Consider the following 27498-nt stretch of genomic DNA (forward strand, 5'->3'; position numbering starts at 1 on the left):
ATCTGTGAGTTCATATTATCCAGTGCAGCAGCTTGGATGCATTAGTTAAGCCATTAGATGTGGGCTGTGTTTTCTTTTATAATAAATATTACTGGAGGAAAACCTAAAGGTAAATCCTTAAAATAACACTAAAGGTCTAATTTTTAAAAAGATGCTGTCTAGGTAACTGTCTCCCCAAAAATATTAACACTTTGGAATTATGATACTGGCACACGTTGTGACTCTGGGAAATTTGCTTAACCTGTGTAAGTCTCAGTTTCCCCCTCTGTAACATGAGGATAGTAATACTTAAACTTTGAAGTGCTTTTGAGATCTATAGACAAATACTACTGAAGTGCTAGGATTCTTGTTATTACAACACTAATCTGTTTCTTAACTGAAATATTCCCCCATTGTTTACAGGTACTGGTTATTCATTATAGACTTCTTGAGTGCTAAGATGCAGAGAAAATAAGCAAACATAAAATGGTAACTGAAAAGCACACTGAAATATTGCTCTCTTTTTTGGGGAAATGGGCACGTGTAGTGGAGGTTATATGGGCTCTGAAAACAGATATATAGGTGGAAAGTTTCAGGTGGGTCAAAAATTGGGCCTACTAATCTAGTCAGCTTCTCAACTTTCAAGATAAATCGATACTAACCTTAACACAACTACCTAGGTAGAACTGGGTCTTCAAACTGTTGATGTTGCATGTTTTTGATTCTTTACAGTTTTTAAGAGATGAACAGATTGTATAATTTCATTATTTTAAATCTAGCTTGATGGGTTTTGGTGGCCAAATTCTATATGTATATTTTATAGGTATGTTGGATCCATTTTAAATAGTTTGTTTAAAATGCTATTTAAACTAAGACTTGTCTGTAATCTTGTATGCAAAATAACTTATAGTCCTATAGGTTTAGGAAAGAGAAGATTCCTTCATTATCACAAAGGCTAAACCAAACTGGAAAAGTACTATCCATGATATATGGCACAACAGCACACTGCTCCAGGTGACAAGAAAATGACAGAGCCAGTGAACCTTAAAGAAGAAAGTGGAGCTTCCTGCCCTGATCTTAAAACAATAAGGGGTCCTATACAGAGATTAGTGTGCAATGCAGGGAAGTGTAAGCCATAAAATGTACCCTTAGTATTGTGATCCAACACGACGTGATGGATAGCATTTGTGATCATGATGATTGAAGGAGGCAGATCAGGCCTGCTGGGCTTTGCTTGCTCTCTTCCTCTGTTTGCAGATTCTCTTGCATCCTGTTGTAAAATATTACGATCCCCCCTCTTTTATGTTTTTTTAAAGGCCTAAAAGGAACTAATCTCTCTTTACAATGTGGACTGCACAGCCAGAAGCAGCGTACTTATCTTTCTTTTCAAGATTCAGACAGAAACCCTCCAAGCGATTTTTTCCAAAATTATTCAAATGCAGAGTTTAAGCATGCTGTGAATTATGTATTGACAATTAACTAAAGTCTTTCCAATACAACACTTTTTTAAATTAATCTCTCAAAGCTTCAGAATCAAATGAAGGAAAGCTACAGATTCAATGTGGCAACAAAATGGATATGGTCCACTGGAATTTGTGTTCTGGAAGGCATTGTATTGGTAAATTGGCACAATATTATGTATTTCATAAAAAAAATACAGTACATTATTAATTTCTTGATGTGAAAAATGCTACATCTTTATCGGATTACAAAAGAATTTGATACCAAATGTGCAGTAACTTTTTAAATAAACACCTACAGTGCCTATATATACAAGTGAACATGGTATGAATGCTTATAAAATAGATGGATTTAAAACTCAGTTTTTATCTGTTGAAAAGCATTTGTTCTTTAATTTGAGACAAAGGTTGCTGAGCTGTAAATTAATTGTAAACTGACATGAACAGAATTATATTATTTCTGTCTTCCCCAAGGTGAATCACCTTGGTATCAAATACCAAAACTTAAGTTTCTAATGGAGAAAAGTATCTCTGATTCACAGACCTATTTATCATTGCTTGATTTCTAAAACTGTGGTAAAAAGACTTACATACTAGAGACATCTATGTAACTCCATTGCCTTCAGTAAGTTTGTGCCAGATGATGTAACTTGTTGAAACTTGGTGCGCAAAGCTGTGCATGATGTAAAAGAGAGACTAGAATCCAGTTCCCACTCCTTTAGCAAAGTTGGCAACACAGTGGTAGCAGGAGCAAAAAGTAGTCATTTATTTTTGTCACTTAAAGTAAACATATATGACTCTGAAAACACAAATGCTTAACTTCTCTTGAATGAAAAGGTACCATTGTGTAGAGTCACACATCAGAACAGAACCATAATTTAAGAGATTAATTTCAGTTAATTTCCTTAAAAGTTACCACCACAGACTCATTAATTCACTCAATCCCAACATGCCCGGAGAATAAGCATCCACCATCTGTAACTGCAAAAATTGTATGTTAGTGGGCTATGCAGCAGTCTACCAAGGTTTGTTTGTTTTAATACAAAATTTGCATTAAGAGTACAGATGAAGTGTTATGGAATTATATCCATTTTTCACAAAAGTTAAAGACGGGGAGAAAACCGATTAAATCTTCTACTCCACCCTCCTACTATTGTAGGATTTTTTTCTTACACTATATATTATTCTTTTTCCATTTTTCTTTTTAAAAAATCCCAAGTCGGGGCTCTGGGGGGGGGGGGGGATTCCTGGGCTTTCCCCACTTCCCTTGGTTGATTATTTTGTGTGCCATGTTCCTTAATTTTAAAATTAACATAAACCCATCCATAAATAGCTGTGATGATTAACAAATTGCCTTTATTCCAGTGAAAAATCTGATGCAAAAAAAGTATTTTAAATTTTGATATTTCAGTCACTATCAATTGGAGTTGTTCCATTTGTGCTCATGAAAAGAATTAATTGAATGATTTGTTTTTTAAAAAATTATAAAGTATACACTGTATTTGAACTTGCCCATTTGTCAGAGAATGCAAGCTTGTTTCCTTAGCCCCAAAAAGTAAATACTCTTCTAAAATATTCACTGCATAGTTATTCATTCATGCTACCAAAAAGTACCACCCTGATTGATGTTCTTTTGTTAACTGGCAGCAAGCCTGGCTTATGTGCAAACCCAAATGACCACTAATTTTAATGATCGGTGATCCAAATGGTCAGGAAACAGCTGTTGTGGTTTTTTTGGCACCCACTCCTGCAGTCTTTCCTATGCTCTTAGGAGGTAGCGGGATCCTATCTTCAATATTTCCTGCCCCCTCCTCTGCAGATGTGGAAAAACAAAGGTGGCAGTGAAACGGATTCATTTCTGATGTACAGAAATTGCGGGATGGAATATAGCAAGATTTGGTTGAAGTTGTGTAGGGATTGCTCATGCCCTGTGTAAAGCAGGGGCGGGCAGACTTTTTGGCCTGAGGGCCACATTGGGTTTCTGAAATTGTATGGAGGGCTGGTTAGGGGAGGCTGTGCCTCCCCAAACAGCCAGGCATGGCCCTGCCTCCACCCCCTATCCGACACCCCCCCCCCCCCCGCTTCTCGCCCCCTGACTGCCCCCGGAACCCCTGACCCGCCACCCAATCCAACCCCTCCTCTCATTCCTGACTGCCCCCCTGGAACCCTTGCCCCATCCAACCACCCCTTCTCCCTGTCCCCTGACTGCCCCCCAAACCCCTGACTGCCCCCCATCCAACCCCTCCTCTCCTTCCTGACTGCCCCCCCCCGGACCTCTGCCCCCATTCAATCCCCCTGTTCCCCGCCCTCTGACCGCCCCGCCCCCTGACCACCACCCCAAACTCCTCTGCCCTCTATCCAAACCCCCATGCTCCCTTACCGCACTGCCTGGAGCATCGGTGGCTGGCAGCGCTACAGCTGTGCCTCCCAGAGCACCAGGACAGGCCGTGGCTCTGCAAGAGCCCTGCCGCCCAGAGCATTGCACTGGCGGTGCAGTGAGCTGAGGCTGCAGGGGAGGGGGAACAGCAAGGGAGGGGCTGGGACCAGCCTCCTGGGCCAGGAGCTCAGGGGCCGGGCAGGAGGGTCCCGTGGGCCAGATGTGGCCTGCGGACCATAGTTTGCCCACCTCTGGTGTAAAGCCTAATTCTTGAGGGTTTCTCTGAGAGTTGCTAGTGGCCAGGAAATAAACCCAGTAATCCTTTCTCGCCAATCAGGATGGATGGTATTGCTGTGGGAGATGGGATTTTTGCCTTAGTGCTAAACAAAGATTTGTAACCTCATATAACAATCCATTTACTGTACACTTCTGAAAAGTTCTTGCTATGGTAGCAATGATTTCTGTTAAAGTAAATTGACAATAATATCAGTTGTCTTTGATTGTAATTATTCTAGAATTTACTCAGCTGTTCCAGTGGTTGCCATTAAAAGAATATCTATAGAATTAAATCTCATCATATTAAAACTACTAATAGGAAAATGTTTTGATAGTCAATACTCTGGAAAAATAAAAGCTTCCTTTTTAAATATCAAAACAGATTAATCAATTACTATGACCAGTGTTGCAAATTGTTATCCTTTTTTGAAGTTTCATATATAAAATGTAAAAATGCTAATCTCTAAGTCATAACCAGATATATTTCAAAAGACTTTTTACCTTATTCAGTATCAGATTTAAGAGCACATGTGGAGTACGTGTGTGTTCAGCAAAGTTCCTGTTAAAATAATATGTTCATGTTATATTCTCCATGACTTTGCCCCCACAGATCCCATTATGAGATCACAGGTCCTGCCATTCAGCAGTCGGACTCATTTCAGAGCAGCTTTTGTGGGAGTATTTGTATGCCTCTGTCACAGCATTCTAAAATCAAGTGTGTAAGCTCCTCCACACCCGCAATTATACATCATTACCTCTTTCCATTGGCCTAAGTGGACAGAACCCTATCCTCTGCTTGCATTGGGACTGGACTTCATTGAGTATTTTAGCTCATAAAGTATTTATCTAGTACTAAGTTCATAGATTTTGTGTGGATTCTGTTTAGATTTCCTTTGCAGGTCAAAAAAGAGATTGTAGTTCAGGACTCCATGCCCTGACACGGAGGAAGCCATGGGGACTCAGGCACTTAAGAGCCTTCCTGCAAGAGATCTCTCAGAATTGTTGCATGATGCTAGAAGTTTCTTCTGGGTCTTTGTCCATGAAGTCCTCGTATCTGTTGGAGAAGGATCTAGTCATTGGATTTTGGAAGGCTCTTCAGGGTCTGAACCTGGATGCAAAAAGATGATTTGCCTATCAGTAGAACAGCCAGGTAGTTTAAGAGTTTGAGGCATTCCCCAAATCCACGTTTCAGCTTCTAAAAATAGCAGAAAGCATAAGGGAAAACAGATATCCAGTAATGTGCATTGGTCTTCTTGGTCTGGGAGAGACTTTGCTGAAGATTGGTTCTAATTATGAAAGATCTCCTTCACTGGAGTAGTTCAGAAATTTGCAAAATTTACTCGTTGATGGTCTACAACAGGGGTGGCCAACCTGTGGCTCCAGAGCCACATGTGGCTCTTCAGGAGTTAATAAGCGGCTCCTTGTATAGGCATCGACTCCAGGGCTGGAGCTACAGGTGCCAACTTTCCAATGTGCTGCGGGTGCTCACTGCTCTGCCACAGGCCCTGCCCCCACTCCACCTCTTCCCGCCCCCTCCCAAACCGGCCGTGCCCCCGCTCCTCCTCCCTTCCCCCCAGAGCCTCCTGCATGCCACGAAACAGCTGATAGGGAGGGAGGGGGAAGCACTGATCGGCGGGGCTGACAGTGGGTGGGAGGCCCTGGGAGCGGGGTGCGGGGAGCTGATGAGGGGGGTGCTGACACATTACTGTGGCTTTTTGGCAATGTACATTGGTAAATTCTGGCTCCTTCTCAGGCTCAGGTTGGCCACCCCTGGTCTACAATGACATGTCACCTGAGTCCCTGGTTATGACCACTGTAGTCCACATCATGGCTGGCTTTATAATTCTGCAATCAGATTAATAGAACACTGAGGCTGGGAAGCAACAGAAGCTGCTTTTTTATTTTTTAAAGAGGTTTCTGGGTCCAACATAGTTCTTCTCACATCACCGAAGGGTGCAGGAGATGTTTTCAGTCACTGCAGAAACAGTCATCCATCTTGGTCCATCAGCTTCTTCTGCACTTCTGGCAAAACTGCTGTTTCACTGGAAGGTCTAGAACCCATTTTAATTTTTAAGATGTTCACAGGCATTGCAGAATATCAGGTATCTTTCTAGGTTGCTGGGTCCTGGAGTTCTTGAATGGATATATGGTTTTCAGTTTGAGTTCAGGCCAAATCCTGATCCCCAGTCCTTCTCATAGTAAACCACTACAGGATATATTAATATCTCATGTGAAAATTGAGACTTAACAAAATTGGTGCTAGTGGCAAAGTCTCACTACATCTGTGAGCCGTATAAGTCCTACTTTAAACTGAAAAGATTGCCAGGACTCATGCTCCCACATCTTGATAAAACAAGCATAGGAAGCACCTCGGATTCAATGGGGGAAATTATCTGAGTCAGTGAAATTGCAAGCTACAAAGTGGCTTGTGTCCAGCAATTGTGGTCGCCAACCTTTGTCAGCAGAGCCTGAAGTTGTTTCCATATTAGACATTTGGCTTCTAAGAGTCATCTTATTGGTATGATTAATTTTCTAAAGATCACTTGTTCTCTGCCCAATGCTGAAGTTGAGTGAAAATGGGAAAATTTGGTCTTAGTGCCACTCAGGTTCTGACACTTAAGAACTTTTCTGAGTTCTTGGAAGGTACTAGTATGCCTCCGGTAAGAAGAGTTGTGGACTTCTAACAGGTGTTGTCAATGATAAGAACTCAGGAACTTACATTAAACAGTAACTGGTTGGGGCTGTGGGCTTCATGCTTTTATTCCTCTGATCAGAGCGAAGACGATGGATGTTCACATAGATAACACCTGTAAATACACAGTTTATTTGAACAGGCAGAGTCATCAGTCTTCTGTGTTGTATCAACAAGCAGTGCATTTGTGATGCTAGTGCATCCATACGTGTACTGACTTCAACTTGCATTTTGGCAGTAATGAAGAACATCCTAGCAGATAAGTAGCATATGGTCAAATCAACGCATGGGGTTTTCAGAGAGTTTAGCAAATTCCTTCTCTGCCAAATGTCACCTGGAAGTAATTGCTTTACCCTGAATCAGAGTACAGTGTAGCCAATAGATTATTCCAGGATATTCATGATCACAGCTTGGTTTCAAATGTTGTGTCACATTGGAGAAGAGAATGCACATATGTAACTTTTAGTAAAAAGATAATCAGGAATATTTAGCTAAAAGGGCCAGGTGATTCTGGTTGGGCTCACCAGATATTCTCAGTTCCATTAGCTCTGCTCCTGCTTGTGGTCTTTTAATAAAGGTTCCTTCCTGAAGGCTATTCCATTTGCCAAGAGATCTTAAGAAAGGCAGCCTTTAATGACATAACTTCCTTGTCCTAATTTTCACACAGCTGATTAATAGTCTTAATATTATATACTAAATTGTTGACTTTTTACTATCACTTTTGTTGATATATTTTTGTCAGTGTTTTTTGAAGTCATGAAGTTCTGTGTTGATCTTTGCTGTACACTGTCTTAGTAAACTTTCAGTCATGAAGACCTTGGCCAAGGCTTTCCAGAGTGATTAGTGATTTTGGAGTGCCTTGGTTAGTGAGTGTGTCACTTAGACTTTAAAGAGCCCTAACTTTCAGAAAGCACTGAGCGTCCACTCTCTGAAAGTCAGGCCCCTTTAAAGTCTTTCAAGTTAAGCACCCACTGATTGAGGCATCCAGAACCACCAGTCACTCTGGAAAATCTTGGCCAATGTTTGTAACTTTTACTTATCTCAGAATCAGCCACTCTTCAAGAACCAGCCACTCTTCATTGTATGACTTATACACCATAGCAAGCAACAAAATGAGTTGAAATAGAAGGAATACATCTAATGCTTCAAACCTTCACATCACTGTTCAGCAAGCTGCTGATCCTAGGCATGTTTTATACTCCTATATAAAGCATAGTTATTATAACCCACCTGTTCCCTTCTTGGTTATGCCTCCTCTTCAGGATACCATAATTAGAAATGTGGGATGGTACCAATCAGTAATTTGTTCCTGGAAGAAATATTTTCATTTCTATTGGCAAGCACAGCTTTTCGCTCCAAAGAGAGGGCAACTTCACATGCATGTTACAAGCTTGTGATAGGGAGAAGTTAGACACAGTGATGAACACTTGTTTTGTGTGTGAAATGTCACCTTTTTACATACAAAGTTACTTTTTGTTTCCATGAAAACCAAAATGACTTTTTCATCCAATTTTTTGTCAACATCACCAATTTGTGTGTTGCTTGGCTCTGTTCCTAATATAGTTTTACAGGGGATGGTTGTGTTTATCAACACAATTGATTTATTAACAGTTGCAAGAGAACATGGGAAGAAACTCTTCTAACTTACTGCAATTATCATTTTTACATTAAAAAAAAAAAATCAAGCAAACAGGATAAATGGACTTGATTTAGGAAGGTGAACTTTCACACTAGCTGTACTAGCAATGTTTTTGGAAGGTTTATATACACCTCTACCCCGATATAAAGCTGTCCTTGGGAGCCAAAACATCTTACCGCGTTATAGGTGAAACCACGTTATATTGAACTTGTTTTGATCCGATGGAGCATGCAGCCTCACCCCCCTCCGCCCTCCTTCTGGAGTGCTGCTTTACCACGTTATATCCGAATTTGTGTTCTAGCGGGTCGCGTTATATTGGGGTAAAGATGTAGCTTTGTTTCACACCTAATAACTGTACCTCTGTCACTTATGTTGTAATCCATGGAACCAGTGAACAAGAAAGCACATCTGCAAGGCTTCCAGTTAAAGTTTGCCATTTCTGTTGTAGGTTGCTCCAGAAGAATTTAAGACTAGTATCAGACGTGTGAATGCGTGTTTAAAGAAGAATCTCCCTGTCAATGTAAAATGGCTGCTTTGTGGCTGTCTTTGCTGCTGCTGCACCCTGGGTTGCAGCCTGTGGCCTGTTATCTGTCTTAATAAAAGAGTAAGTGCACATTTCAAAATTACATTGTGACCAAAAATTGACAACTGCTGCTAATGTTTAATAGCCTTTAAGTAATGATGCCTTTCTTTATTCTGAAACTTCTTTCTGCATCCCCAGTTGCCATCGTAAGTCTCTATTTAACTGGTGAGATATGTCTGCTAGCTGTTAATCTTGAATAGTAACAGAAAATTTTATATATATATATGTATATGTATATGTTGAATTATGTTAATAACAATGAGTTGTGCCAGAGTAGCAGTTATTGAGCCAAAGAACATCCTAAATAGACTGAAATCTTTTTAAACCTGTACGTTGTACAGCTTATTAAAGGAAGAAACAGTATACTCCTGCATCCATTTGTTACTTTTCTAGTTTCATATCAGGATTTATCATTGTGAATTGAAGCTATTGTTATAGACGGCCAAAAGATTGGGCCATTTCTCCCATTGTCTAGTTTTGTTTCTGTCTCTAGTGAGCTACCTGTGAAAAGGAAAGTGCACTAAACTCCTCCCAAAAAAGGTCTACAGGTTGCACCACATGCAGAGAGAAGTGGTCTGGCAGCTCCTTCAATTTGCTTATGCAAGTAACAATAATAGAACTGCTTGGAGTGAAACAGAATGCAGGCAGGCATTTTCCTTTGCCCCTCTTCCAGATCATACTAGTTATGCCCTGCAGCATCCCTTATATTATGATTTTGGGGCCTTTCTTAAATAGAGAGAACCAAAATATGTGGTTTTTGTAATAGAGGACAAACCTTTGCTGGGGTGTACAAGAAGACATTGCATTTAATGTTTGACCTCATAGGGGTTGATCTCAAGGTTGAAAAGCATAGTGCTTTAACCCACTGGGCTGCTGTCATACAGTTGGCTCCTCCTTAAGTGCCCTTCCATGGCAGGACGCAGCACGACAGCTGCACCTGCCTCGGTTTCCCTCCTTAACTGGTCCCCAGAAAGGATCTCCAAGCACTCTGACCTAGGCTTGGTCTACACTGAAAACGTATACTGTCATAGCTATGTCAGTGGGGCATCAAAAAAACTACACACCCTTGCAACATAGCTATGCCAACAAAAAAAACCCATTGTAGGCCCAGCTATGCTTACATAAGAGTATTTCTGTCAGCATAGCTAATGTGGCATTCCTACACCAGCAGAATAGCTCCTTCTGTTACCATACATAGTATGCTGGGGGGCTATGCCAACTAGGGTGACCAGATATCAAGTGTGAAAAATCGGTACGTGGGGTGGGGGTAATAGGAACCTATATAAGAAAAAGGCCCAAATAACGGGACTGTCCCTATAGAATCAGGACATCTGGTCACCCTAATGCCAGCATATGCTCTGTAGTGTAGACATAGCCCTTGTCTAATCCTATACAGTGTTCATCAATATATCTGAATGCTTCCCAAGTATTTAAAATAGAAATAACATTTGTATCACTTTTACAGAGTGATCTGGATGAGGTGCGAGGGGTGGAGGCTTCATCCTGGAAAGCAGTAACTCTGAAAAAGATTTAGGACAAACATCCAAATGAACACAAGCTCCCAGTCCAATGCTGGAGCCAAAAGGGTTAATGTAATCCTCAAAGGTATAAACAGGTGTATATAGAGTAGGAGTAGGGAGATAATATTGCACTGATCAGACCATAACTGGAATATTGTTTCCATTCAGGTGTAAACACTTAAAAAAAATTGAAAAAGTGGAGAGAATTCAGATAAGAGCTATAAAAATTATTTGAGGACAGGAAAACACGCTTTACAGTGAAGGATTATAGATTAATCTATTTAGTTTATTGAAGACAGGGTTAAGTGACCTGATCACTGTCTAAAAATACCCACATAAGATGTCTGATAGTGAAAGGTTCTCTAATCTGATAAAGGCATAACAAGATCCAGTGGCTGGAGTTTGAAGCTAGACCAACTCAAATTGGAAATAAATGCTAATTTTAAAAATGAGAGTAGTTAAACAATTAGAAACACTTATCAAGGGAAATGGTGGATTCTCTCCCTCTTAAAATCAAGATTGGATGTCTTTCTAAAAGAGATGCTCTAGCCCAACCACAGTTATTGGGTTTGACACAGGAATTACTGGGTGAAATTCTATGGTTTGTGTTATGCAGGGGTCAGACTAGATCACGACCTTTTGTGGCCTTGAAATCTATGGATCTCTGTCTCTTTTTCCTTTTCACCTTATTGGTGAAATAGTTTGATTAGTTTAAGAAATGAATTTTCCATTTAGCCCTCCAAGTGGCTGTTTCGAAGGTCACTTATTTTTTTTTTTTAGTTCCATATTGTAGATCCAGCTCCTATGTATGTTCTGTTTCCTGTACTTGTGACTCTCACAATGTGTTAATAGGTGATCTGTTAGGTACATGTGGCCAGTCCCTTAGAGGATTTTGAATATCAGGCCATAGACCTTGAATTGGACTCGGTGTACTCGGAAGCCAGAGCAGAGCACCAGGATGATACATTCAGAGTCCTATGTCACTAAGCAGTTGGGGATTTTTTCAGCATATGTAGTTTCATTCCTAGATATGAGTTGCAATACTGGAGCCCAGAGGTCACAGTTACGTGGATCACTGTGACCAGGTCAGATGGTTGTAATCTTTTGACCGGTAACAGATGGAAGATGGCGTTTTGCTGACTTAGCTACTTGAGCACCCAAAAATGCTGAGTCCAAGATGACTCCAAAATTGTACAGCTGAGAAACGTAGTGGGAATGATGGAGCTTCTGAGTCTACAGAGAAATCATAATCTATAATTCTGATAAGACGCCCCTACTCTCCCACCCCTATAATCTATGCTTCAGACAAGTGGATTTGGGAAGGCAAGACTTCTCCAAGGTGAAATTCTTCCTTTGCTTAGTTATCCTTTCCTAAAACATACATTACCACTTTACATGTGATGCTTGAGAGCTGCAAATATAACTTTAAGTCCTTTGGGAATGAGGTTGATAGCTGAGCCATTTCTAATATAATGTTGATTTTCTTTCCTAGACTAGAAGATCAATTCAGAAGTTGCTAGAATGGGAAAATAACAGACTATATCATAAGGTAAGAAATATTAAGAACTAGAATCTATAAATTTATTTTCCCACTTTTATTTAGAATTAATAAAATACTGCACAGTTGGAATATAGCAGGGGTCGGCAACGTTTGGCACGTAGGGTAAGCACCCTAGCGGGCCGGGCCAGTTTATTTACCTGCTGACGCGGCAGATTCAGTCGATCGCGGCCCCCACTGGGCCAATGGGGGCGGCGGGAAGCGGCGCAGGCGAGGGATGTGCTGGCTGCAGCTTCCCGCCACCTCCATTGGCCCGGGATGGCGAACCGCAGCCAGTGGGGGCCGCGATCGGCCGAACCTGCCGCGTCAGCAGGTAAATAAACTGGCCCGGCCCACTAGGATGCTTACCTTGGCGAGCCGCGTGCCAAACGTTGCCGACCCCTGGAATACAGGAATGCTATTAGCTTGTTTTAGGACTGGAGCTAAAATACTAAATTCATCTCACACCTTAAAGTGTATGAAATGTAAAAAGACATGCTTGAGATCTTGAACAGTTAGATATTGCTGAAGCTTGTATTACGTTGTTGATGAGAAATAATGCAATAGTACACCTTTAATCCCACAATAATTATTTTCTTAGCTTGGTTTGCACTGGAAGCTGAGTAAAAGGAAATGTGAAACTAGCAATATGATGGAATATGTAAGTATTCTTTTTCTGTTACATTTTTAGTATCTATCACTACAGTGTGATTTAATAGTTCAAATGTCACTAACTACCAGACTCTTTACCCTTCAGTCTCCTCATGACTAATTCGTTCTCAGCTGATGTACACACAACCTTTGGAAATTCACCATGTGTGTCACTCACTACAGAAACTCTTGGCTAGTAGAATGAAACAATCCTATTTTGATACATGAAGATGGCAACATAACAGTCCAGCTGCTGCATGTAGTAAAACTTAGACATTATCATCTGAAAACAGGGTTTCTCCTTCATAACATTGCCTGTTCAGAGCCCTACTGTAAGAGATTTGTGTTGAATAATAGTTGACAGTTAGAGTCCCCAAGAACCTTATCTGTTATTGTGAGGTTACAGATTCCCTCACCCCTTCTTAGTTCTCACCCACATCCTCAGTTCCTCTCCACCTGTTGAATACTCACTGAACAAACCTCTCCATTTCTCCTTTATTAAAGTAGCTGTAAATAACTCAAAAGTAGCTAGTATAGCATAGACTTTAAAGTGTTTAATTTTTGTAGTTTTTTGGCTACTTCAGCAAATTTTTGTTGGTTTGCATTTGCCTAGAGCTTTGACCAAGATAGTGGATCCATCTAAGAAAGCAGAGTTCAAGATGTTCATCTTGTTTGACTATGTTTTCCTCTTCAGATGGGCATAAAAATTACCTTTTATACTTCAGGGAAGGTCACTTAACCAAAAACATTGGTGTATACTATAGGTCTAGTCTTAGCAAGGACACAAAACAATGAACAAAGCATAAGTTACAGTACCCTTGTAAATATGTAAAAGGTGTAGCTAGTAGAAAAGAGATAGAAGGATAGTAAGCAATGTGTGATAACTTGCAGCTGTAGTGGAGTTGCCTAGCATGTAGTGGAGTGCATAAACAGCTCATGATTTAGTTAGGGATTGACTACAAAAATGAGTAGACCAATCATAGTGTGTGATATGATGTAGTAAGTGTAAGTATGTGTATAAACTGGTTCGTGATTATGTATTTCGGATGTGTGGTATACCCTGTACCAACCCCTACACTCGAGCCTGGTCAACTCAATTACACCTCTACCTCGATATAATGCTGTCCTCGGGAGCCAAAAAGTCTTACCGCGTTATAGGTGAAACCGCGTTATATTGAACTTGCTTTGATCCACCGGAGTGCGCAGCCCCGCCCCCTCGGAGCACTGCTTTACCGCGTTATATCCGAATTCGTGTTCTATCGGGTCGCTTTATATCGAGGTAGCAGTGTATAGTTTGATTGTATGCCAATAAAGAAACCTCAGGGATGAGCCTAGAGTTGAACTGCTTTCTTGGATTCTAGAAGACTCAATAAAGTGCTCTCCCATAACTGAATGAGGTGTTCTGGGATAAGCCAAGTGGAAAAAGTCGTGGAGGGAATCCCAGCACCCACAAGGTACTTTCCAATGGGACCTAGGACAGGACTCTTCTCAGTACCTGATTTTTTTTTTAAGCTTATGTATCCAGGACAGTATTTTGCCTTAAAATATTGATAACATGTCTGGGTAGTATAGGTTCTGCACATGTCAAGTCCAGTAGCAAGCACATGGCAATAAATATGTATACGGTTGCATTGACCTTATTCTAAAGAACTAATCAGTTTGGTTAATATGTTGTGTTTTTTCTTCAACAGGTAATACTAATAGAATTCTTACCAAAATATCCCATATTTCGACCTGACTGAGGACCAGTATTCAGTCTTTCATGTTACCTGCCATTTCCTACTCTTAGTGCCTTGTAGCTGATTTTGGAAAGAAGATGGTCTACTTTGCTGTGACTTAAAAATGTTATTTGGTAGAATATCTTCCTTGCTGTGTTATTTTATTTTGTTTAAGAAGAAAACAATTTGCACATTTTTTATGTTAAATGAGGCTTCTATGTTGCACTCTGAATTTTTAACATTAACAATAATAGATATAGTTGCCACTAAGGATCTAACATCAGTGCTGCTTAAAACTTGTTCTGAGCATGCTGCCTTATTAATTTCCATACTTACTGTTTCCACATGTACATCCTAACTCTGTATCATATTGTATTTCATTCTAAAATCACATTTCTATAAATCCTCAATAGAAACATCCAAGTAAGCTTCCAGTAGTTAGCAATGGTTTTACTATAACTTGCTTGCATAGGACTTGCAATTAACAGCACTGGTTTTGTCCCGCACTTTGCAAAATCATCACTTACATTAGAGGGTTAATTATTTTACCCCCTGTGGATTTGTAAATAGTGCCTCGTTGCATAATGTACAGTGTAGTATGTCAAGGTTTACAGAATGTAATATAGCTCTGATTGTATTGCCAACAGTTCTACATAGATTTATTAATGACATTTATTAGCATCCTGATTGTATGGACCCATTCATATGCCATTTTTATGGTAAAGCCATAATGAGTTTGTACATACTATCAGGTGTAGGGCTCAGATGCACTTTGTTAGTAAATGGATGAAAAATGCATAGCATTTCTGTGTTTCTTCAGAGATTTTTCAGGTGTCTTGGTTAGTACCTGAAATAAGGAATCTTAAGTATTCTCATCTTTTGGACAAGTTGTATTTGTGGAGTAGACTGCAACTAATATATTATCAGACTATCCTAAAAGCCTATTTTAAAGACACAAATATATGGAAGTCAGGAAAAAATGTGTTTAAAAAAAAAAAAAAAAAAAAAAAGGCAAAGAAACAAATTTAAAGTAATTGGACTGAATTGTTATAACTAAAGCCAACTACTTAGGACAGGTAAATCAATACAGAAGAAACATTAAACTACTTATTTTTATAGCACAGTGGTACCTATTATTTTTTTTATATATTAAGCAGTTAACTAAAACTGCATCCTTTCCAGAATGAAAAAGGAGCAGCATACATATTGTCAAACAGAATAACAGAGAACCACAAAACAGTTGTTTGATGTGAGCCATGATGAGTTGATATTTGCCTCAAGGAGCTTTATCGTAACTTAGTGTCCAGGCATTGCTTTACAGTTATTTGGATTCTTTGTGATGCTATTTGGTGCCTACGTTTTCCAGTTCCAGACTGATTTTAGACTTTCCTCTGAAATATTAATCCATAGTGAAAAGGAATGGTACAAACCCTGGTTGGAATTGAAAACATTTGTTAAACCATTGAATTTAAATAGCTGCAGTTGAAATGACTTCTAGCAGACTGTCATGACAGTGGTGAGGGACAGAGAGCCAGTTACAGGCATGTAGTCTTGTTGAGTCAAATTCTTCATCCTTTTTGTTGCTCAGCTGAAGAACAAGAAACTCCTGTACTTGTGATGTAATTTCCAACCACAGCTGCCAAGAGTGATGCTTCAAGCTGAGAAATCTGAATGCTGAAATGGATTGTCAGCTTAGTAGACAGGGTTCAGTTCGCGTTAGCAGATCAGTGTCAGCTAACTGCATTTTAAAACACTAGAATGTAAGTACTTTAAAAAAAATCTACAATAATGTCTCACTATAAACTTAGCTGAAACTTTTTTATTACAGAACTACGAAAAGCATAGACCCATTTCAACATAATATGGCACTAAGGGTGGGAAGCAGAGGGAATGCTTAAAGACTCGGAGAAAATAGAGTGCAAAACAGAATTGGAATAGCATGCCTAATTTTATATTCACTTCTGTTAAAACAGGATTCTGGGCAGTAACTGTTGCTAATAAAAGAATAATTGTAAGCATTTTTAATACCTTAAAATCTTAAGTAACGGAAGCTTCTTACTGTTATGCTAGAGGTTGTTAATAATTATTCCCTCTCATTTTTGTTAACCAACAGCCCAGAAACCACACCATGCTCTTTATTTCCTTCCCTTATTTGAGTGACTATATTTGCAGAATGTTCCTCTGCAGCTGAGGGGACAAGAAAGCCAATGAGAGTTTGATGTCATGAGTAGTAGTGAATATTGAATACTCTTTAGTCTCATAGCTATTAGCAGTCCTTCCCCTTAGACGGAAGTCTGTGTCTGACCTTAGGATATGCAGGTCAGAATTGTTCCATCTGATTTATAACACATTTTTGTGAAACACTGCCAGGCTGAGAGAAAATACCATCAGCTCTCCCCAGTTAGAGAGTATGTTCAATGGGTTATTAATTTAGAAGACTTGCACTTGTATCTGTATGAAAATGACACATTTAAGAACATAAATTCTATAGGTTTTTTTACAAATTTTTACAGATTACAAATTGTTTAGTCTTCACCCCCATTAAAATTTAGTTAAAAAACGGGCACCTAAATTTTGCCCAGCTATGAGGCAATACTAGCAAATGGCCTGGAGCATGAGAGCCAAGACAGCTGATTACAGCAAACTTCATCTGAATAAAGAGGTAATTTTGGATTGTGTTACAAATGCCAACATTCAAATGACATAGCTCATTTTTCTCATTTAAAGATGAAGGCAGCCACAGGTGTTACTTTAGACTGTGGGCTACATTCTGCCTACAGGTTCTATTTTGACTACCATTTGCTTTAATACATGAATATTCATCTGATAGTTTTCAGTCTTATAAAATCTATATTATCTTAAAAGCTATAAGTAAATATGAATTTGTAAAAATCTATCCATGGTGAGTAATTGGTAATCAGAGAGAGTCCATAGTGATACAACAAAGAGTAGCGGTAACAAAGTTTAATGCAAATGGAAAGGAAAGTGCCTTGACTTTCTCAAATGAAAGAGAAAATGCTGTGCAGAGGGGGAGAAAAGGGAACCAGTTTAAGTGAATATCTGTAAGCGTAATTTGCCACAAATTTCCTGAAAAGCAAGTCTGGAAACCTTGTTTAATTTAAGTTTTGTCAGAATACTTTGATCGTTGTTTTCTTTTCCAGACTTCTGCATTAGGAAATGTCACAGTATTATAGAATATTGGCAGAGAAGGAAAACTCTCATCTACTGGCTTTAAAATGACTTTTTTGAGAGTAGTTTCATAACTGGCCTAAAGAAATGTAAATGTATATGAACATGTGTAGAAAGTTTAGATTTGATTATGTATGAGACTAGAAACAAAATACATTTTTGCTAAATTTAGTGTAGTCTTGATAAAGTTCATATGCTCATCTTGATAAGTACAGAAATCTGTATGCAAAACCATGAATATGCGTGTATTAGTGTCTCCTGACATCAGTTTACTACATTTATCTATAAACATTAGCGTTTGAGCAATAAAAATGTCAGAGTTAATATTCGATGTAAATAGTTCTGACCATTTTAGTAAACAATATTGTCTGATATTCCTGTTCTGCAATCTTTGTTTTTGTTGTTTTTATGAAAGTGTAACATTAGTTGTAACTCATCAGAAATCTGTTTTTGTTTAAGTTGTGTGAAAGGATTTTTAATTGAGTCCTTAACATTTTTATTCTGTTTACAAGTAAATAGCCACTTTTTTTAATAGGACCTCACACCTTGAAGTTTTTTGAATAAAATCCTAAATAAGCTTTGTCTCTACAATTTACTGCTTTGACCTGTGCCATTAAAGAAGCTGGAAGTCAAACTTGGTTAATCTGAATCACTTTTCAAAACGTTTTTATTTTAATTAAATCCAGAGATGAAAACAAATAATGCAAAGTTTGGGTAGAAATGGAAAACGCCCTTTTGCGCCTCTTCTGTTATCACATATACAGGTCTGTCTCATCTTATGCTGGGGTTACGTTCCACAGTCAGCGCCTAAAGTGAAAATCGTGTATAGTCAAAATTACATTGAGTGTAATGGCGGGCGGAATTGCCCACACTACTGAAACAGTATTTAAATTGTTATTTTTCTCTCTTTTTTTGTTTTTGCCAACCGCATAAAGCTGAAATCGCACATGTTAAATGCACCAAAGATGCGACAGACCTGTATGTCAATTTTTGAGTCTTTATTACAAAAAAGACTGTTGTCTATCTGACCCAGCCAGATAGTCCTCTACATCAGGGCCTCCACCACGTTTACCTGCTCAAGGTACCAAGGGTCAGCAATTTATGAAGGCTCTGCTGGACTGAGGGTAGTGGAGGCCTTGGAATCATTCTGGGCCATGCTCCTAATTCTCCATAGAATCTGTCCAATTGGCTGTTACTGACTTTTTTCAAGAACTGTTTTTCACTTGCCACTGTGGAGATAGCGCTCTGGACAATAGGAACCACAGTTTTGGAGTTAGCTTGTGCCATCTTCAAATCCAAGGCATCCGCAATGCCTGCTGGATCGGAGCTCAATGGTGAGGACTTCTCAGAACTGAGAAAAGCAGGTTCTTTTCATTCTGCTGTAGTTCCACCTCAAGGGGAGCCTGACTGGGGCACAAGAACATGTGCCTGTTAGACAAAAATACTTGAATAGAAGACTGTATATGCAGCACAACGCTGTAAAGTACCATTTCCCATCCTATAGTTGTTGATTACCTACTTTTCTTATGAGAGTGAGATTTTATACATAAGTCCTTTGGCATTCTATGTAGTGGGGAATGCATGGGTCCCTGTAACTAGCATATGTAAGTATATTGCTCAAAGATAGAACACCATTTTCTAGAGCTCCGCATTTTCTCAGTACATTAGGCAAATGAAAAAGCATTCCAACATGTGCACTTCACTGACCAGTTTTATTTCATTGCTGCAACCCAATACTCAACTCCCTCTAAAACAGAACACTTCTGGGTGTTGGGCCAAATCTCTATTAGCCAATTTTATTCTGACTTGCATTTTGTGTTTTTAATAGCTAATGGGTCTAGTCACTTGTATTACATGTTGTACCCCCTTGTTTTACAAACTATATGTACAGAGCTACTGAAAATGCAGCTGCCTCTGGAGTGGACAGTAGCGCCTAGAAGGACAATCGATCACCACTATGTTGCACCTTTGAAGAAGGAAGGGGGGGAAATTGGCATGAGTCTATATATGTTTCCATTTCCACCCATGGGAGAAGGGTGATTTTTGTGGTTAAAGCAGTAGATTGTGACTAGAGAGATCTGGGATTTTGTCTCTGCTCTGTTACAGACTTCCTCTGAGTCTGGGTAAATCAATATGTCTGTGCTTCCATTCCCATCTGTAAAATGAGGATATTTCCTTACATTACAGGGATGTAGTGAAGCTTGCAGTGCAATTTAAGTGTAATTGTAGCGAGGGTAAATTTACCTGCACTAGCTTTAATCTAGTGAATAACAAAGACATGTCAGCACAGACTAGCAACCAAGTATATGCCCACTGAGGACCCTGGATATGTACTCAGATTGCTAGCTCATGCCGATGTTTGTACCACTGCATCTTCACTGCTATTGTTACTTGTACTAGCTAGAAGAAAGCCAGCTTGGATATATCTATCCACACTACAATTACACTAAATTGCAGTGTAAACTTGCTGTAAATCTGTTACTGTTTATATAGTGCTTAGATTACTAAAGGGACAAGGGCTGTAAAAAATTGAATGAATGGATAAATCCTCTAATTATATTCCTAAGAGAAAATGGTCAAAACTGCCCACTCATGATAAATTACATTAGGAAGAGTCCAAAGAGAGGAGGAGGAGGAGTGGCAACAGTGAAGTAAGCCTACCACCAGCAACTGTGATGACATCCATGTTGTACAGATACAATTTTTAGCATCCAATATGCTATTATGAACACTATTGAAGAAAAAGGATTTGAATTGTTTAATTATAAAATAACCCAAGACTTGTCAGATTGCTGTCAAGAAAGATATGACACTTTTGAAAATGGAGGGAAATTGCACTAGGAACTATTCTAACATCAGTCCTTTAATTATAGTTTCCTATTTCTCTGATGCTGCATAGGAGCAGGTTTTGAACATATAACTGCCTGTTAGTGAAATCAGCCAATAGACAAACTATTTAACCTTGTTTTGAATACCTTGTATATTAAATATGCCATGTAAACCTCGCTTCCGTCATCATTGGAAAGTCCAAGAGGAGTTTAAAAACAGAGTAAATTTAAAAGAAAATCAAAGAAAAATATGATTCATTTAAAGGCACTGATACACATAAAATATAGTCTCAGACTTCCACTAGTCCAAGTAAACCACAATTTTATGCAAGTCTTAAGGGACATAAAATTGAGGGGAAAATACAATAGCCTTCTGTTAGTTGGGGAGACAGAAAGGCATTTCTTATGAAGGGGAGTTTTATAAAACAGGTTTACTTCTAACATTCTATTGATAATGTTGCTATTACCAGCTATAAGGTAATGTCTCCCTTTGGTTGAAGGCCTGAGATGCGTTCCACCATAAAATGGAAATAATGACTGTTGCATATGAATTGATTGGCAGTTTTTGTTTTAAAGAATTTTTTAAAACTTTGGGTGAATTTAGCTCCGGAGAATGAAATTGTTGCCATTTGAACACCACTAAATGGCCTGTGTGAAATTAGCTGGTCATCAGTCCCACTTTCCATGAACTATAATTATGTTGTTAAAACCACCATCATGTTCAACTTTTTTAGTCTTAGCTGAAGGGATATCTAGAATATGATTCAAGGAGTGTGGGGGAGGAAGCACAAGGGTTACAATGTTAGCATATTTTAATTAACAGAGTCTAAAACTAATGTAGACTGGACAAGTTGTACTTAATTTAGCACAAGCTAGCTGGTAAGGTTAGGAGGGAGCCGGCCTAGGGCATTCACCTAACATGTCCAAATACAACTTGCCCGGGCTACACTTGAGTTTTAAAATGGGTCAGTTAAAACATTTGAGCTCAAATGTTTTTAAAATGTAACTTTTATTCCTGTCTAAACAAACCTGTGGAGGGACTTCCTCCAAATCAGGGATACAGCACGCTGGGGGAGGTGAAGAAACTTGCACTAACACTGTTGAGTGGAGAAACTGAGCTCAGTTTCCAGCAATAACGCATCCAGCACTCTTCACAAACGCTAACATAATTTCTAGTTTTTTAAAAGAACCTCACTCCTCACTCCCCCACGCACAGACTTGTTTAGTCTTGTTATTAAAATAATTGCTGTTTACTGAATATTGTGCCAGTCCTTCTCAGGCTCTGAAGCTATTGACAGGATTCTGAATCTGGAAACTTATTGGAACCTTCTGCCCTTTGGAGTAGGATTTTGTTTTTCTTGTGTTTGTACATGTATGATAAGAGACCTAGTCATGGACCAATGGCCCAGGAGCTACTGCAATACAAATAATGTATCAATAGGAAAAAGTCACGTGATATATTAGCAATCTTCTACAGTGATAGTTATTTTACATCAAGGCCTCGTCTACATGCAGTTTTTGTGCTGGTTTAACTATTTCTGTTAGGAGTGTGATTTCCTATTGAAATAGTTAAAATAATACAACCCCTAAGCCTGATCTTAAAAATTGTATTGGCACAGCTATGTCAGTCAGAGGTGTAATTTTTTTTAATTGTCATAACTATACCAGTAAAAGCTATTGTGTAGACACAGTTATACCAGTATAACTGTGCTTTATATCAGTACAGCTCATGCTGGTTGTAGGAATTGGCATAAGTTATATCAGTATGAGCACTTCAATATCAATATAACTGCATTCATACTAGAGGGTTTTGCCAGAATAGCTAGGTTTATAGTTTTATTTGTATCCAGGAATAAGCCATATTGATATAGGCACTGTTATAACTGCGTGCACACTAGGTGGAGGGCTTATATCACTTTAACTATACTGGTACAGTTAGAGCAGCATAATTTTTGCATGTACTGGGGAAGTGGATGGTGGATCAAATCTTCTGTACTTTGTAAAGGGTGGTGGAGAGTTGAGAGCAGTATCATACAACACTTTTATCTTCTCTCTTACATCTTAAAGTCCAGTCATTGCCACACAAGAGAGGAATAACCTGGATGTGATGAGTAAGGCCAACTTGTTTAATATTTAATGTTACTTGATAACTCTCATCTAATTTCTAATTCACATCTTGCTACCTGAATGAATCTGGCATCCTTCCAGTACCGTCTGCCCCATGTTCAGGTAAAATGCCCAGGTCTGCCTCAAAAAGGTCAATTGAGAATCAGTAAAGGATGGACATTAATGTGATGGGAAGATAGTTATCCTGGGCCAGATGTGAAGTATTTGTAACTGAGTTTGTTTTTAAACAGATATGTATAAAGAAAATCCATTGATTGTTCTGTATTGACAGAGGATGATGTAATACCTAATGCTAATTGAGTAGAGACTGAGACTGGAACTGTCGACTCTTAAAAGTAATAGCCCAAGCTGTCCTCTGCAGTTATGTGATCACAGTGAGGTGACTGAAAGAAAAACACAACTTTAGACAGAAGAAATAAAAAAATTCCTTTTCTGCCATGCTATAGAAAATGGCCTAAATTTGCTAATGAGCCTAGTGATTTTGGGTGCCTCCATTTTTGGGGTCCCTATCTTGAGATGCCTTGTAAAGGGATCTGATTTTCAGAGGGTGGGTGCATTGTCTGAAAATGAGTCTCCTGCCAGGTCTGTAAAGCTGGGCACCCAAAATCACTAATCACTTTGGGAAATGTATACCAACCTCTCAGTGTGCTGTACGTAAGTTCCAGTCCAGCTTAGTTATCCTTTCTGAAGTATTCATCTGGTCTTTTATGACTTTTCTCTTGATTTTTGTGAAACTGCAAATAAAATATCATTTCATTTATGAATTTCTGAAGTGGGTCCTGGAGCTGTTGGCTGAAGAAGTTACTGGCTGAGCCCCTCAGGAACCAGAGACTGAACTCTTGCTTTGGAACCGTGATGACTTAGATACAAGAGCTCTGGCCCAAAGGAGGCTGCAATCTTGCTATCTAAATTGCAGCTAAGGCCTACTATAGAGAGAACAGAATGATCTGAAACACATAAGGCCTGGTACAGTGTTGACAAGTTCTTAGATGGCAGTGTTGGTAACGATGATAATCTTACTCTTGTATTGCAACTTTCATTCAGCTACATCCCAAAGAGATTTACAAATAGATGTTCGAACAACTAAATAGGAATCTCTGTAAGCAACCACTGGGGTGCAATGTGGTTAAACATTGTATAGCAGCCTACAGGTTAGTTCCACACGGATCTCCTACATCTCTGATGTCTATCATGGTTTTGTGCCCGAAGGACAAATTCAGCTTGGTCCAGTTTGTTCCATAATGACAACAGTTGGATGGCTGGAGAAACTCCAGGTCATTAATCAGGGTCTTTTGGTGCCATGCACATTTTGAGTTACAGACTATGAAGAGCAAGACATAAACTGAAAAGACATTACAAAGCTAATACACTAACAGGTCTGTGCTCTATCACTGCTTCACCCTGGAAAATGTGGTTCATATTAAACTGCTTGAAAGCATCACTTTGCTCCTGGTGGGGCTTACTTTTATTTTTAGACAGATCACACAAGTGTCACTTCATAAGGCCCAAGCAATGACTTGTGGACTGTTTGAAATTATTGTTTGTCTCTTGTGAAATTTTCTGACAGGCCACAAGAGACACGGATGACTACAAATGTCAGTCACTTTCTGGTTGTGGGAACAGGAGTTTTCCACCCAAGACTGGATGAAGGTAATCCAGGCTCAATAGTCCATGTTATGGGGTCCCCCATGGATTTGCTCTCACTCAAGTCTGTAAGTGTAGGTGTCTTTCTGTGTGATTTGTCTGTCACTACTGACTGTCTTCCATTCAGACAGGGAATGTGAGGATATGTGCAGTGTTTCTTTTAATCTGTTGAAGGAAACCCCAGGCAGAAAGAGTGAGAGGAGCTTTAGAGGTAATATTGGTTTTTTTAATTCTAATCAAGACTCTTGTACACTATTAGAACCATCTTTTTCTTCTGTTTGTACAGCATCTAGCACACCGAGGTCCTGGTCCACGAGTCTGGCCCCTAGGGGCTACAGAAATACAAATAATCACAAGAAAGTGATTCATTCTGTGATTATTTACCATTGTCATATGACAGGCTCATTGTTCTAAGCTTCCATGCAGCATGACCCAAACCAAAGAATCTGTAAGGGAGGAGATAGAAGGTGGCACACTGCCTACAACAAAATGGGCACTGTGCAGCTGAGCCTCCTAAAATGATAGTTACTCCAAAGGACTGGGAAATACCAGATACTGATTTGTGGAATTCCCAGAAGAAAGAGAATGGGAAGCGACACACAGGTCTTGAATCTGCCAACTGAGATGAAATTACTCCTGATTTGCAAAGCCAGAAATGAATTATGCAGGTCATCCCAAGCAAATGCCTATAAATCCTGCATAACACGTTGCCACACCATGTGTCCCACATGTGCCATCTATTTGACAGAAGAACTATTAACAAAAGGTTTAAAGAGTCATACATAAATGTGTTGTGATATTGCTTTTTGCATCCATCCACTTGTAAAACCCTAGTGGAAATTCTGGATGGCTCACTAAAACTCTTTAACAGTTTGAAGAGTTTCTTTTGGAGAACTAGTAGTCCCAGAAACCGGTAGTCCAATAGCCCCTCCATTCCAATATCTAGTTGGCTACCTTGAACTACCAGAAAGTGTTCACTAGAAATTTCTGTTAGGGAATCCAAACTGTCTTAATATCATGAGTCTCAATGCAAATAGCTCAGAAAGAGAAGAAAATGTTAACTACTTTAGAAATCACTAACTGTGACCTGTGGCATAGTAGAGAGAGCATTGGATCCACACAGGAGAGCTGGGTTCTATTCCCGGCTCTGCCACTGGCCTGATGGGTGACCTTGGGTAGGTCAATGACCTCCCTATGCCTCAGTTTCCCCATCTGTAAAATGGGGATAATAATTTATTTCTGTGGTAAAGCAGTTAGAGATCTACAGGTGAAAATGCTATATAATAGGTATTATAATTATATATGAAACTGACAAAGTTAAGTACCTGTATCTTGGGATCTTCCAGGACTACATCCAAGTGCTATACCATTAAGAAGCTGGGAATCTCCCCTTCTGAATGGTCTGAAGTTCCTGTACACTTGAGGCCCGATTCTCTGTTGCTCTGCACCTTGTATAATCATTGACATGAGGGCAAAGTAGGTGTAAAACATATTCTACATATTCATATAAATCAATTTTCATGTTATAACAGCAGTAATGATCTTTGTGTAGGGCACTCCCTGGGTAAATGGTCCAAGGCATTGCACTCCTTCCATCTAGTAACATTTCTTAGGCAATTATTATTTATTTGTTATTTAATAGTTGTATTATGGTAGCATCTAGAAGCATTAAAAAGGTGCTTTTGTGCTAGGCACTCTTCAAATACAGCCTTGCCAACTCTTGCAATTTGCAGGTCTCATGATATATGGTGTTTTTTTTAAAGCCCCAGTTCTTGGAGTCATGTTATTTCATAAGAATGTCAGCTTTTGTTTTTGAAAAACAAAGTAAGTTTCTAGCCATCCTTATTGCAGAGAAAAGCTATATAATGTTTCCCAAGTGTATCCTACATTAATCAGAAGATAAATAAAATATTTTTAATCTTATGACTTTTAAGCCAATTTCATGATTTGGGAAGGAAGAGGGCTGACTCATGATTTTTTAATGCTCAGGGTTGGCCATACTGCAAATTTATAATAAATTACAGTTCTGGCCTCAAAGAGTTTACAGCCAAAGTCCCCAATCTTACAAATATATATATGTATACATGCTTAACTTTAAGCACAATTAGTGCTACTTACTTAAAGTTAAGCATGTGAGTAAGATTTGTCCTGCTTTGAGCACGGGTTTGGACTAGATGACCTCCTGAGGTCCCTTCCAACCCTGATATTCTATGATTCCATGAAGTGTTTGCAGGATAGGGGCCAGAATTCACTGTGCTTTCATAGTTATTGCTCAAACAATGGTCAACAGTGATCGATAATTCTGTAAGTCTGGACCAATGAATACACAGTGTGGCCCTGATCCTGCAAGTGGAAATGCCCTACCAGATCCTTGAACCCTTGTGGAGGCTTGATTAATTTCAGGGCTCCACATGGGTACAAGAATCCATCTGTGTGGATCTTCTTGCAGGATCTAGCCCTTACATAAGAAACTCAGTGGACTATTCATGTGTCCAGATGCTCATGTGCATTAATACTGGCAAATTTGGGCCCTGATTGATGCCAAAGGCCTCTTAAATTGTAAGCTCTTTGGGGTCAAGGGCTGTCTTTTTGCATATAGTGCCTAGCACAATGGGGTTCTGCTCTATTAGTAGGGCTCCGATATGCTACCACAACACATGACCACAGCTCAAATACTACTAATAAATAACAATCATGGCTTGTGAGCTCGTGATTTTCCCTGTAAATATTGCTTTGTTTGCCCTGGCCTTGCCTTTTACATTTCCTTTTGCAGATGCTCTGCTCTGCCTTTTCAAGGTTGTTCACCGTCTTCGCCCATTCCGTTCTCCCCAGTTTTGCCTCATTTCTGTCTGATTTTTCGATCAGCTCCCGCTGCCTGATCCATTTATTCCCTGGGACTGTTCCCCCCACCCCCTACAATGTGCTTGGGTGATTCCAGCTGGGAATTGTCCTTCCCCAGCCCGTGCTGCACAGCGCGCGCCCCGTGGCCTTAGAACGGCTGCGCTCCAGGGAATGGGTGGCCACGAGCTCAGGGACGGTCCTCGCCCAGCGCGGGGGTGGGGCCTGGAGGGACACACTGCCGCTCTGCCAAAGCGCCAGGGCTGTAGCCTCCGGCCGGCCCCCCACTCGGCGCTGAGGCTCGAGGAAGAGACCAAGCCCCGCCCCGCACATACCCAGAGCAAAGCTAAGCGCCAACGGAAAATTGAGGGCATAGGCGCTTCCCTGTGGCTTCACTTCTCCCACTGCACATGTGCTTGATCTTCGCGCATGCTCAGTAG

At 39.7% G+C, this 27498-nt stretch overlaps 1 protein-coding gene and 1 long non-coding RNA gene across 2 annotated transcripts in view; one reads left to right on the forward strand and one right to left on the reverse strand.

Annotated features, from left to right (window-relative positions):
* Positions 1 to 18198, forward strand: part of CHIC1 (cysteine rich hydrophobic domain 1) — a 32240-nt gene extending 14042 nt beyond the window's left edge. The window contains exons 3-6 of the mRNA XM_005291763.5: positions 8872 to 9027; positions 12019 to 12075; positions 12665 to 12724; positions 14406 to 18198. Of these exons, the coding sequence (XP_005291820.1) occupies positions 8872 to 9027; positions 12019 to 12075; positions 12665 to 12724; positions 14406 to 14456 (324 nt within the window). The 3' untranslated portion in view covers positions 14457 to 18198. The remainder of the gene's footprint in view (positions 1 to 8871; positions 9028 to 12018; positions 12076 to 12664; positions 12725 to 14405) is intronic.
* LOC122173791 (uncharacterized) lies at positions 15425 to 27479 on the reverse strand. Its single transcript, XR_006174624.2, has 4 exons — positions 27394 to 27479; positions 25546 to 25668; positions 23214 to 23310; positions 15425 to 19028 (listed from the first exon to the last, which is right to left on the reverse strand). It is a non-coding gene; the product is annotated as an uncharacterized LOC122173791 (long non-coding RNA).
* Positions 27480 to 27498: the final 19 nt, after the last annotated feature.

This window comes from Chrysemys picta, chromosome 9 (genome assembly GCF_011386835.1).
Source record: "Chrysemys picta bellii isolate R12L10 chromosome 9, ASM1138683v2, whole genome shotgun sequence".
In the NCBI taxonomy this organism is placed as follows: domain Eukaryota; kingdom Metazoa; phylum Chordata; order Testudines; family Emydidae; genus Chrysemys; species Chrysemys picta.